A 13,156-nucleotide genomic window follows, 5' to 3' on the forward strand; every position below is an offset into this window, starting at 1 on the left:
TTCCTCCCTCTCTCCTCCCTCCATCCCTCCCCTCGCTCTCTGTCCCTCGTTCCAGCTCCCAAATCACAGACGCCGTGGTGAGGGACCCCAGGGACTTGGTTCAAGTAAGGTTAGGGCTGTAGCAGCGTCTTCACAGCTCGGCTCCCTGTCTCCCAAGGATCTGTTCGTGTGTACCTCTATACAGCATCCACATATCTATTCCCAGAAAGCAGGGCGAATTAGTGAGAGCTACATTTTTTGCTATGTTTTGCTGTCCGTGGGTATAACAGGGCTGTAGCCCCGATGCTGTGACGCACTGGCACGGCCTATTTCAGCGCGGGCAGGAGCTACCTGCAATTAGTCCCACGACCTCCTGTGAACTGTAGTGCTGTGCTTAAATCACAGATGTAATAGGTTCAGGGAGGCATTTCTTCATGGATACCCTTGGTGACCCTTTAATGGGATGTCAAACACCCCAGGAAAAGCAGGCACTGATATTAAGAGGCATCGCCTTTGCAAACAGCAAGGCAAGCTGCCAGCCCCGCACCTTGGCTTCTCCTCCTGTCTGTTGTGGGTTCACCCCCTCCTCCCTGAGCCACATGGCCAAAACCTGTATCCACGTCCTGCTGTAGCCCGGCTGCAGCTCATCTGTGCCACCTGCAGCACCGAGCCTGCGTGATTTCTCAGGGCACATGTGCAAATCCACACAAGTTCACGAGCTGAGGATACTTGTCTTTTCTAGTACCCAGTTAGTCATTCCCATGTTTTTCAGGTGAAGAAGCACTCCTCCTTACTTTTGTGCCAAATAAGCCACCTTTCTTTCAGCTTCTCTAGTTGAGTGCCAGCATTACTTTTCCTACAGGCATTTTTTCTGAGCCCCGTCTTTTCAGACCATGTCAGTTTTGAAGCTCCACACCTTTCACATCCCTGCTTTGTCAGAATCCTGGCATCACCAGCCGGCAGCACAAAGGTGCAGCAGAGACCAACTGAGGGAGCTTCTCACGAAGAGAACAGGGACTTAGCGCTGATGGTGCCCAAATCGAGCCTGGACTAGAGCCTGTCAGGAGTGCTGTAACGCTTTTCTGTTTTGCCTACACCTCTGGAAGCTGGGAAATGATGATTAGCACAGGGTAGTTGCAGTTCAAGTTGCATACATTATATGCTGTACCTAACTGCAATCCCTTTGTACAGATAATGCACAGAAGAGCTAGAGCCCAGGCATCATTTCACTGTTTTCCCTGTTTCCCTGTTGACTGTTGACAGCATGCAGGCTGTGAGTCAGAAGGCATTTAAGGACAGACGAGCCTCCTGCACCCGGTGTGTCCCTGCCCTCTGTTGGTGCTGCGAACAGCCTTGTCCCTCTTCCAGGGCTGCAGGAAATGCTAACGCTGAAAAACTTCTGCTGTTTACACCATCCTGTCCAGTCCTGCTCTCTCAGAAACCCTGGATCACAGTGAGATATAAGCTACTGTGCTTCTGCTCCTTTATAAAGATGCATCAGCAGCCAGTCCTGCTTATACCAGGACTTTTTGTTCCAGATTTAGCAAACAAAGCTTGTTCATAATACTGAACTTCACTGGGAAAGTTCAGAGTGGTACGTGAAATAGCTTGTTAGGAGGCAGGCTGCGCCTCTGTTCCTTGAGTCATGGGATGGGACTTAAATCAGGAAAAATATCCTTCCCTCTTGACTCATGGGTTTTGAACATTCTTTTAATATTATCAGCAGGAACGTGCCTGCCAAATCCCATGTGTAGAGCAGAGGAGGAGGTCTTTTCCCCCTGAGACAGGACTTTCTGGCACCTTGTCATTTTTTTATTTTATTTTTTTCCTCTTCCATAGAATTACTGCTCTCTGAAAATCTTAGTTTTTTTTTTTTTTTTTTTTTTTTTTCCTGTCTCCCTACATGGTGGATGAAAACAAGCAAATGTTACTACAGTCAGTTCCAAGGAAGTAAGTGCCTTCCACCCACCTGCTGTCGGAGGAGTTAGCGTACCTCTGACAATCAACATGCTGCTGTTGCGTCCTGAGAAACAAACCCATTACAGCTGTTCACCTCACCAAGCTTCACAGCAGCATAGCTTTTCAGAGCCATGTCCACACTTGCTGACTTCTGAATAATTTTTGTAGTGAATTGTTTCAGTGCTGATTGTGCCAGTAGTTCTTGCAGTTCCAGAATTTTTAAGGCAAATTTATTCACACAAGCTAATAGACTGACCAATGTCACCTACCTGGACTTCCGTAAGGCCTCTGACATGAGCCCACACAACAGCCTTATTTCTAAATCAGAGACATATTGATTTGAAGGGTGGACCATTTGGTGCAGTCGATACACCAGAAGGAAGGGATGCCATCCAAAGGAACCTGGGCAGGCTTGAGAAGTGGGCGATCCCAGACATGAGCACAGTCTGGGAGAAGAACCCATTGAGAGCAGCCCTGCAGAGGACTTGGGGGATCTAGTGAACAAAAAGCTCGACGTGAACCAGCAGTGCGTGCTTGCAGGCCAGAAGGCCAACTGTGTCCTGGGCTGCACCAACAGAGGGGTGGGCAGCAGGTGGAGGGAGGTGATTGTCCTCCTCTGCTCTGCCCTTGTGAGGCCCCACCTGGAATGCTGCGTCCAGGGCTGGGGAGAGCTGGGGATGTTCAGCATGGAGAAGGCTTCGGGGAGGGGCTTTCAACTAAAAGAGGGAGCATTTAGATTACAGGTTATGAGGAAATTCTTGACTATGAGGGTGGTGAGGCACTGAAACAGGTAGCCCAGAGAAGCTGTGGATGCCTCATCCCTGGAAGTGTTCAAGGGCAGGCTGGATGGGGCTTTGGACAACGTGATCTAGTGGGTGGCATCTGCCCATGGCAGGGGAGGTGGAATGAGATGGTCTTTGAGGTCCCTTCCAACCCAAACCATTCTATGATATGATATGATAATAGTGAGAGGTTTTTTGTTGTTGTTGTTTGTTTGTTGTGTTTTGTTTTCCCCATATCTATGTATTTTATCTTTACCAGATAAGATTACTTCACAACAATTACTATGCCACAAAGAGGGGAGTTCCTACAAGTGCACAAAAAGATGCTGGGTACTTGTCATTCCAGCCAGACAAAAGGTAATGCTAGAAAGAACTCATGACTACTTTGTTTAGGTGTGGGTACTTGGAAAACTCAGTCAAGGTGTAATCTGTACATACAAAAATAATAGGAATATTTATTGGTTATTGAACATTATATCTTGATGTATATATATGTCAAAACCTGAGTCTTAGTTGATGTGACAGGAGCTGTGACCACCTCTGACCTCAGACACAAATTAAAGCATGTTTAGTACAACTGCACTGGCAGAACATGATCTCTCGGAGCAGGTTTTGTACAGTATTTTCCTAAAAATACAGTCCATGTATTTATTTGTATGCTTAGATAAAAGCATCTATGTGTACACACATAAACAGAGAATCCAAATTCTGAGTTTCGAGCAAACGTTTAGAAGCACTGCATTTTTCTCGTGCAGCCAGGAAAAGGGAGAGAGAGAACATCCTGTGAGCGCTCAGACTGGGAACCAGCAGAACTCAACAAAAAAGGAGATGATTTAGCAACCCTGGGAAGACAGACTGACTGTTTGTGGGAAAATGAATGTTCTGACATTCCCTTGTTTTATTTTTCACATGTGTTTGGGTGTGGCTGTTACTACTTGCTGGAACACGAATGTTTTGTCATCTCCTTGTTTTGTTGTGTTCTTTTATTCTGCTAACAATTATTTTTGGGTGGTTATTAGAATCGAACCACTAGGTGAAGTTGCATGGGGTGAGGATATAAAAGCCTGCTTTTGTTGCATTCTCCTGATCTCCACAGACTCCTTGTTAAATGGGTAAAGATTAGCAGGTTTAGTAGGTCCACAAAGCAGGGATGGATGTAAGCGATGGCCTTTAAGTATTTAATTAAGAGATCCATTAAATAAATGAGAGGTATTTCATTTAAATAATAATAAATCAATGTTTATTATTTAAATATTAGTTTATTTGAATATTTATTAATTTATTTAAATATTATTATATTAAATATAATATTTGTTTAAATTAATAAATGAGCTGGTATTTCATTTGCAGCCCTATAAATGCCTCAGGATGTCACAAAATTATGAAGAAGGTACCTGGATAGGACTGACCTCCAGAGGAAAGTCAACGTCCCATTAGTGCAGTAGGGTGAGAGGTCTATAGTAGACTGCTTAACTAAAATGTCACTTCAGAGGGACCCTGATATTGAAAGATAACTAGGAGGCAGTAAAATCACAGAATGGGAAAAGCACTGAGTGCTAGCAGCAGCCAGAGCCCACTGTTTGTTACTACATTAGTAATGAAGCTGTGTGCTTAGGAGGAAATAATAATTTAAAAAGAGCTGAAAATGTCCCAAATGGTTGACCCCATGCTAACAAAGTGATGCTAGGCAAAAGTGGCATTGCTGAAGGCAGGACAATTTTGGGTTCAGTTCTGAAAGAACAAGCCCCTGACAGAGGACACCCACCCAACACATCTGCCCAGCAGGGGCAGGCCCAGGGCTGAGGGGCAGCCTCCAGATCCAGGAGGAGGTGCCCAGGAACCCCAAAAAGCTGCATCCCCTTCATCAAAGGAGAATGGCCTATGTCTTACAGACACTGCCAGTTCCTTCCCTCATTGGAGGATTCATGAGTTTAATGGTCCCTAAGACGACGTGTAGTCTCAGGAAAGGCAGCGAGCATAGCTCCAGTTTAGCATGCTTTAGCCAGCTGCAGCTAAAGGGGAAAAACAGTGACAGACAAAACAAAACAAAACCACGTAAAACACGCTTTTTGCTTGTTTCTTGACAGTGCAGCTGCAGCAGTATTGAGAACCACTCTTTGTCCTCTACAAAAGGAGAAGAAACAAGAAAGGTAGCAGAAAGAAGAGGCCAAGAGTCACCGCAGGAGAAGCCAGGGCTGCGCGATGGTCACAGCCAGCGCCTGCAGCCCTAGGGAGCAGCGCCTGCTATTGGCTTTGCAGGGCACTTCTTCGGTGACGCTGGGCAAGTTAAGCTGTGTGCTATAAATTCCTTCTCTGGGAAATGGAGCAAAACTATTTTTAGTACTTCTAGGAGTCTAAAACAGAGCTAGACACGATTAACATACACTCATGGAGATTACCGAGAGTTAAGAGTAGAGGTCAAAACCCCATGGTGCTCATGGTCTCTTCTTTTAGCCTAGAGTGAATACATTTTTGAGGTGAAGGATGGGGGAAAAATGGGGAGTGTTTTGTTTGTCTGAAATATTTTGGGACTTAGAAAACACAAACATTTAAACAATGCTTTGAAGAGATTACAGCCACTGCCCAAAGTTTTGTTCTTCCAAAAAAGTCCTTTGTTCAAGGAGACTCCTGCAAAAATGTGTCTTCTGAGAACAGGGCACTTTTGAAAATATACTATTTTTTAATAATTCTTATGTTTCATCTTTTTTTGAACAAAGCAGATTTACAGTAAAAAGCAGACCTCTAGTTTGTACCATTGCTCATGACACTGTCCTTTTGTGGGACAAGAAACAGTCCAGGTTTATTTTTTAACATCACTCTTATAGAAAGGGTGATTTTCAGCTTTATTTCTTTGGATCCTAGGGTGCCTGCAGACTTGCGTAAGCAATAGTTTCAATTTCAGATATGTAGACCCCTGCAGCTTTTCCAGAGTGAGGAGGTGCTCTAAGGTTTGCAACAAAGCTTCTACTTTTCCTTATTTAACTTGTGGATGTCTGTAATCTTTTCTGCCTCTTCAAAAAAGGTGACCAAACGGACTTGACTTTGAAGAGAAAAGGTGTATTAAGAATAGGAAGAGCAAGTTTGTTTGTTTGTTTTGTTTTTAATTGTGTACTGTAGGAAAATGCAGCATATTGCAAAGGACCCGATTTTTGTGGCACTGTGAATGCTGACTGACATGACCCACACTAGATTTTAAACTGCAAATGAGCACCACACAGCACAAGCTTTTTCCAATCCAGACAGACCAGAGCAATTTCTTTGCACCAACACTAAGAACTTTATAACTATGCAAATCAGCACCAACAGTTGGATTGATATTTTAATAATTACACACTTTTTACATTATGAAAATAAATCATAAATAGTGTAAAAATAATTCTGAAGATCAACTTCTCACAAGCAAGAAACAAACAAACAAACAAAAAAAAACATGAAGTACAAAACTGAAAGAAAACAAAACAGTATTCAACTGAAAAACAAGGAGAAATTTTAATAAAAACAAAAAAAAAGCATGCTGTTTGATCAGGTTCAATTAAGTCAGGACCAGAGGCCACAAAAAAGTGGTAATTAATAACAAATTAAAATGGGTGATTAAAACCTCACAATTCTTTACACTATTCATGAAAAGAGGTCTCGTGACATATTTACAGTGCTAAAACACTCAGAATATTTCTAGGATTGATAATATGATACTGACCCATGTGTTTTTTTCCCCCAAAGCAGTGTAATCCTTGCCAAATTACATTTCTTTGTACTTTTATCTCCTCTACTGCAATTATGAGACCACTTGCAATACAAAAATAACTGCACATATAGATGAACTTAAAAAAGTAAAAAATACAAATAAAAATATATAATATTTTCCAAAGGAAAAAGTCAGATACATACATCTTAGTAACATTTTTAAAGTTGTGTGATATTTTCCCAAACATGTACAATAATATAAGAATATCCACATGTATGTTAACAATATGTAAAACATTCTTCCACCAACCCAACTCTTCATAATACTTCAGAGAAGTGTGCAAGTACCAATGGTATCTGGGAAATTCATACAATTTCTTTTTTAAATAGAAACAAGTAAAACACTAACGGTCCCAGGTTAAGTTAAGGCCCCCTGTTTTCCAAAGAAACTTAAATTTCCAAGCAGCATTGATAATTGGATGCATTTTAAAAATATAATGAAACAAAAACAACCCTCCAACTTCTTCCCTCCCCCCCTTTTTTTTCTTTTTCTTTTATTTTCTCCTTCTTTGTTTTTAAATACAAACTCCACTTGTTTTGTGGAGTATCTTTTAAAAAATCTATCAGAAATGATGGTGGCAGGCACTTGTTTCTAACATCATTTAATGAATCCAACCACCATGTAAAATACTGCAATAACAGAGGGTGCAAGAAAATTTTCATTTGTACATTGCAGCAACATTCAGATCCACAAAAGCAAGTTGCAGAAAGGAGAAAAAACAAACAAACAAACAACAACAACTAACAAAACAACAACAAAACCCAAAAACCACAGGTGTTAGTCTTCATTCTGGTCACTGAAATTTAATATTATTCTGCAATGGCTAAAAATCAGACTCTTTTTTGACCGCTGTTGTTGCTGATATTGGTATTGTGTGTGACTTTAGTGTGAAAATTTAGGTCTCTCTTTAGGTAAAATACAGAGAATTAAAAATTAAATTTAAGGTGGTCAAGTAGCAGTGATCAGGAAATTTGAAAGGAAAGGCCAACTTCTGCATGTTTTCTAACATTTTTATCACATTAGAGAGACTGGGAGCATCGCTGCAGCTTTAACTCACTGTAGTGAGTGTTTTTGCCTGATTTAGGCAGCCAGTGATGTTTAGAAACACCGCTGCTGAAGCCAATAATATTCCCCTTGTTACTAAACAATACCCAGGTCCTTCTCACACGGACCCAAGGACTGCTCGCCTCATTTGGGGTTGTGTCGTCTCTTCCAATGGCGTAACTGAGTAACTAATACCCACATGCATCCATCCACAACTGTAATGCTTAATGGATCCAATGCTAACTACATGAATAATCCCTTTTTAAACTGTATGCTTTACGCACGCGCAGGTATACTGATTGGGTTATTTTGAAATTTGTTCATAATACTTAAACAGTAGACAAAAAGAATATATAAACAGCTGGATGAAGAGCATCATTCTGCCTTAGTACACTACCAGAACATGACATCAAAATCAGCAATAAATAAAAATATAAATCATAAAATACATTGTATAATTGTTCCATGAATTAACATTTCATGCTTTACCTCAGGGGAAAAAAAAAAGGTGTCCAAAACATCCTGAAAAAGAAAGATTCCCCACACTAACCTATGAATATGAAGACAAGGACCACGTATGTCAGACATATTCCATACAGTGCTTAAAAGACTTACTGCTTCTGTAGCAGGACTTCTGCACAATGTGGCTATAACACACTCAAGTAACAGATGCTTACAAAACTTTTTATGAAACAAATACTGAAAACTCTCAAAGAAAAAAGAATTAATCATACCTGAAAAGGTCAGGGATATAGAAACGGTGTAGACGAACACCAGTACACATTTCTATAACTGAAAAGACTGGTAGGGGAACTACTGTTCCTGTCACAAACTAAGCAAAGAAAATCATTATCTGTTTGGAGGAATGCTACTAAAAGATATAAGAACACACAGGTGGTTCAAACTGTAGCTTTGCCATCAAAAGAAAAAAGGATATACTAGCACCAAAAGCAGTTGCTTTTTAAACAAAATAAACATGATGCAAGTCTTCATAGGGTGCTTTCTCTTGAGGAAATATTAAACACAACATATTTTTTTTTTCTTGTACTGAATATACAACTTTTCTAGATACCATTAGGCTTCATTTCAAGTAAATCTTTAAATGCAAATATTTTATGCAAATATTAGTGTTAAATCTATGTAGTTTTACCTTTCAAATTAAATTATCTGCTGTTCACCATGGCCTTTTAAATGGAATGAGTCTTCCATGAAAGTGAACAATGAAAGGTTTAGTAAAAGCTAAATTAGATTATTATGAAAAAAAATAAAAAAGAAAAAAACTCCAAAACAAACAAACAAACAACAAAAAAACAGTATTCCTACCTGGCAGGAGTTAAAGAAAGAAATTATTTTGCAGGACAGAAAAGAAAGTGAAAAAAGGTGCTAAAGTGTTTCTTCAGTGGGGTCTCACTGTAAGAGATTTCAATGAAAATTGATTTTTGAGTAATGTTTAACAGTAGTGTCTATGAAACTTATTTCCTGAATGAAGAAACAATGAACCAAGGTTCTTCTAGCTTTATTGAGGCATATAGAAATGGATGCTGTCAGGACAGTTTAAAAATATAGATAAAAAATTAAAGAAATGTCAAAGTGCTAATGAGAGCATGCCTTTAATAGCTCTTTATGTTGTCGCTGTTCGCTAAAACGAGTAGTGTTTGTGGACACACTCAATATGGCATCTCCAAATGATGTCTAGTCAAATAACAAACATCCCAGTGTGTTTTGCATTTGAACACTCTGAAGGACATTAACAAAAAAATCTAACCTTACTGTATAATTGCCAGTATGCGATATTTTATAAAAACAAGCGACCACTAGTCTTCACATCTCCAACATACCCAGCTAAACTGCGCCAAGTCAGGGTGTAGGCATGAGGAACTGCTTTCTATGAGGAGGGCAGCTGGCTCCTCAGCGTGTTGCTTTTTTTTTGAGATAGAGCTTCTTAAACAAGCAGAAGCAAACTGGCAAGTCAGAGGGCTTATGTGATGCTCCTCTTGTCCCCTTTCTGGAAAGTCCTTCAGTCACATTAGTGCTGTAGCACTCTAACTATTAACACAAGTCTATGCCACACAAAGGCCTTTATTATTGTAAGTGTAATTGTTCAAGTAGGTTGATAGTTGCATTTCTGAAAATTCAAGCAAAGAAAAGTATTTTTCTTCATGCTTGTGAACATTTCTCTACATCTTATTGTTGGAAGGATGGAATTGAGTGATAAATATGTATATCGTGTATATTTAAATACATATGGTCGGAATTTTGTTTTTGTTAGTATGGTACTATTAGATGGAGTCCACTAAAACAAATTTTAGTTTTGAAAATGTGTGGAAGATTCCCCCCCATGTAAAGCTGTTTCTGTCTCTTATACACCAAAATGGCACTAAAGATTTAGCAAAGTGAAAGACAGTGTTCTAGTGGTATATATTTATCTGATATCACAAAGCAATATGAAAAGTGCAACCACAACAGGTCCCCATCTTCACATGAAATGACTGAACAAGGAAAAATGTGCATGCCAAGAAGGGCACAATACCCACACATGGATGGAGACAGGCTGCCTTTGTCAACTTTAGTTTTGGTCTACATATGAAAGACAACTCTCAGAAAAGTAACTAAAAAAGCTTATGATCATCCTGCTACATACTAGGAACCGAAGCGATATAAAAAGAATTTCCATCTGCCAAACATGGCACCATCTCTGAAACTAGTCTCTCCAACTAACAACAGTGCACCATATGAAGACTCAAAACTGGAAAAAAATACCTTGTGGCAAAAACTACAAATGTGCATGTATTTAGTATCTCTAGTAATAAAAAGATGGAGAAGAAAAGCTTTGCCAATGTTTCTGTAGAAACTTAGTCAACAGAAATAGAGAAATAACCACACCTGTAACAGTGTAGTGTGATGACAAGTGGGCAGTGGTAATCGCACAGACCTATTTCTCTCCAATCTTTGATGGGTAATAATGTCCACTAAGGTCACCGCAACAGCAGAAAAAGAACAAGGTAAGTCAGCCTGTGAAACATAAAAATAAACTCTTTTTTCTTAGATTTAAAGGCTTCAAAGACTGTAAAAGAAAAACTGTTAATACTGAAACAAGATGAAAATGTGACTTGAAGCATTTTCTTCAATGCCATGACCACAAATGTTGAATAGATTATCAAAATGTATCCTTTATGTCAACTGTTACAGGAAAGTGAACCAAAGCTAATCATAGCTTCCAAAATTCTGCAGGGAAGTTCAGCTAGCTTTGTGTAATATAAATTGAATCACCTGCAAACCACACCATGGTACATACGGATCTGGTCAGTTCCATTATCCTCCAAAGGAGGATGTTCTGATTCATCCATGTCTCAAGGATGCTTTTTCCTTCAGCAGTCCCAAAATACAATACACAGAGCACATACTGCGCCAATCTTTGAGTAAGGTTGAGAAGCTTCTGGTCTCAGGCGGTGTCTGCCATCAAATGATCCCCACAGCATCTCTGTAACCTTTTCAAACAACCCACAGAGAAGTCTGGTTTCTTCTCCAAACTTCTTTCCTTCTTGATTAAGCACCCGTCAGGGCCTATCGCCAATGTCTTCATGACCGCGAGCAGTGCAAGGCAAACCGATGCTGATTAACAGGCGGGACCCTCTTTGATCAAACGGGCTAGGCGACCCGCAAGACTGGAAGCCATCCACCTGCAGCTGGAACTGTGTTCCCCAAAAATTCAAGGCCTCTTTCTATCCTCCTCTGCTTTATCTCTTTTTAGCAATAAGCCATGGTGTGACTCCCTTGAGATGACAAAAGGAAACAATTCAGAAGCTGGAATCAAAGGTCACCGTGAGCAGCCATTTAGCATGTGACGTGATCACACAACAAGCAGGTTTGGCACACAAACTCATGCTTTTAGTCTGTACAAGCAGATGCAGTGGCATGGTTCAGTGAAGTGTGTAAGATGGACACGAAAGCCAAGTCAGTAAACTCCAATGGCAGCTGGTACAGTACATTTCATAGCATTTAGCTCTTATTTGGTCACAATTTCTTGTAAACTAGTTCATGGCACTCATTGTCCATGCAGGTCCACAAGCCAAAATGTAAGAATTTACAGAAATAATCAGATTTCTATTATTGATCACTGTATAGGTATCTCTAGAGAGAGAATCTTTGCAGGTTTATCCTGCAGTTTTATACCATCTAACTGCAGATGTAAGTGAAAAAAGATGTACACATGGACTATAGCAAACAGGTAGAAGCAGCTACATGTAAACATCTCTCAGACTTGTAAAATCAAATTTTCAGTTTTCAACTATAAATACAAAAAGTGGAGCACTATATACACAACTTCATGCTTGTAAGGTTAGATTCATCACTGCAGAGACAAAAAGAGATACAGATTGATCAGGTTAGTAAATCGGTATTTCAGACTTCTATTCCAAATACATAGATATGGCGCAATTGCAAATACACATCATTTATTTCCTTAGCACCAGCTACTCTTCAGAGACAAATGCATCCAGGATTTCACTTACGCTTTATTTTTTTCTTGTGTATTATATACCCGGTATCACCCCACCTACAGCTTTACTCTGAACACTATGCTTTTAAATCTAGCACTGCCCAGGTTAAATCTTCATTAAAATAACGATGCCACTGACATTAACGTTAGTATAAAGGTAATATTATTAATTATATAATTAATATTAGTATAAAACACAACAATCAGGAGAACGTGGTGAATAGAAAGGTAAGGCAGAAATGGGCACGATGCACCATTTTTTGATATATCCCAGGAAAGTAGCACCATAATAGATCAGTATCAGTACTTGGTAAAAATATCCTTTCCACAAGATTTTAAGAGTGGGAAGCAGTGACCATGTGCAGAAACTGAAGGATGTGTGTCTCTTCGTATAGAAGAGTCAAGTTTTGGGCTTCCTAGAAACCTAATACCAGCTGTTTCTAAAATACTGCCTCAATTAGTTATTACTTCTACATACATTGCAATCTCATCACACCAACTACTGTCATGGAAAGATCTTATTTTGCATTGCTGCATACATCAAGATGTCTAAAAGGCTCTAATGTGTTGTTCAGGATGACTGTGAAAGGGTTTTCTGTGTGCCAAGGGCGTACTGCCCCTGGGAAGAAAAGCTCTGCCCATCCTACCTTTTGCCAACAACCAGGCATGGGTAATCCATCAGGACCCTGTTTCAAAGGGAGGAGACAAATAAAAAGAGCATAGTTAGATCTGATAGCATAGCCTTCCATCTGTATCTGTTTAGAACAGCTGAAGCAGCTTTGCCTTTTTATCTCATAGGTAGCTACCAGTTCCTAACTTAATCTCTCTTGTTCTCAAGGTGAACTGTAAGTACATACACACCTCTCTGCTATAAAGATGTATTTTCCTAAGTCATTACAACTGTATATCTAATCGCATCTTAATCACTTTCCCATTGCTGTTAGAGCTTAGGCTACTCTTTTTTATTTTATATATATATATTTTTTTTTTAATATAACCTGTCATTCACAACAATCTGTAGCTGAATGTACAAGATCAATAAGCAAAAAAAATATTATCACTTTTATCTGGAGGGTATTGCATTTTATGGGCCCCTAGTACAAAGTTAATCCAGTGATAATATAGCAAGACTCAAATTCAGTGATGATC

The 13,156-nt window shown here is 39.7% G+C and overlaps 1 protein-coding gene across 2 annotated transcripts in view; it reads right to left on the reverse strand.

Moving 5' to 3' along the window:
• Positions 1 to 5,867: 5,867 nt before the first annotated feature.
• COL25A1 (collagen type XXV alpha 1 chain) overlaps positions 5,868 to 13,156 on the reverse strand; it is a 305,159-nt gene continuing 297,870 nt past the window's right edge. For both annotated transcript variants that reach the window (XM_084517246.1, XM_084517245.1), the window contains 2 exons: positions 12,655 to 12,693; positions 5,868 to 11,860 (listed from right to left, as the gene is read on the reverse strand). In XM_084517246.1, the coding sequence (XP_084373372.1) occupies positions 11,858 to 11,860; positions 12,655 to 12,693 (42 nt within the window). In that variant the 3' untranslated portion in view covers positions 5,868 to 11,857. The remainder of the gene's footprint in view (positions 11,861 to 12,654; positions 12,694 to 13,156) is intronic.

Source organism: Aythya ferina (assembly GCF_964211825.1).
Source record: "Aythya ferina genome assembly, chromosome: 4".
Taxonomy (NCBI): domain Eukaryota; kingdom Metazoa; phylum Chordata; class Aves; order Anseriformes; family Anatidae; genus Aythya; species Aythya ferina.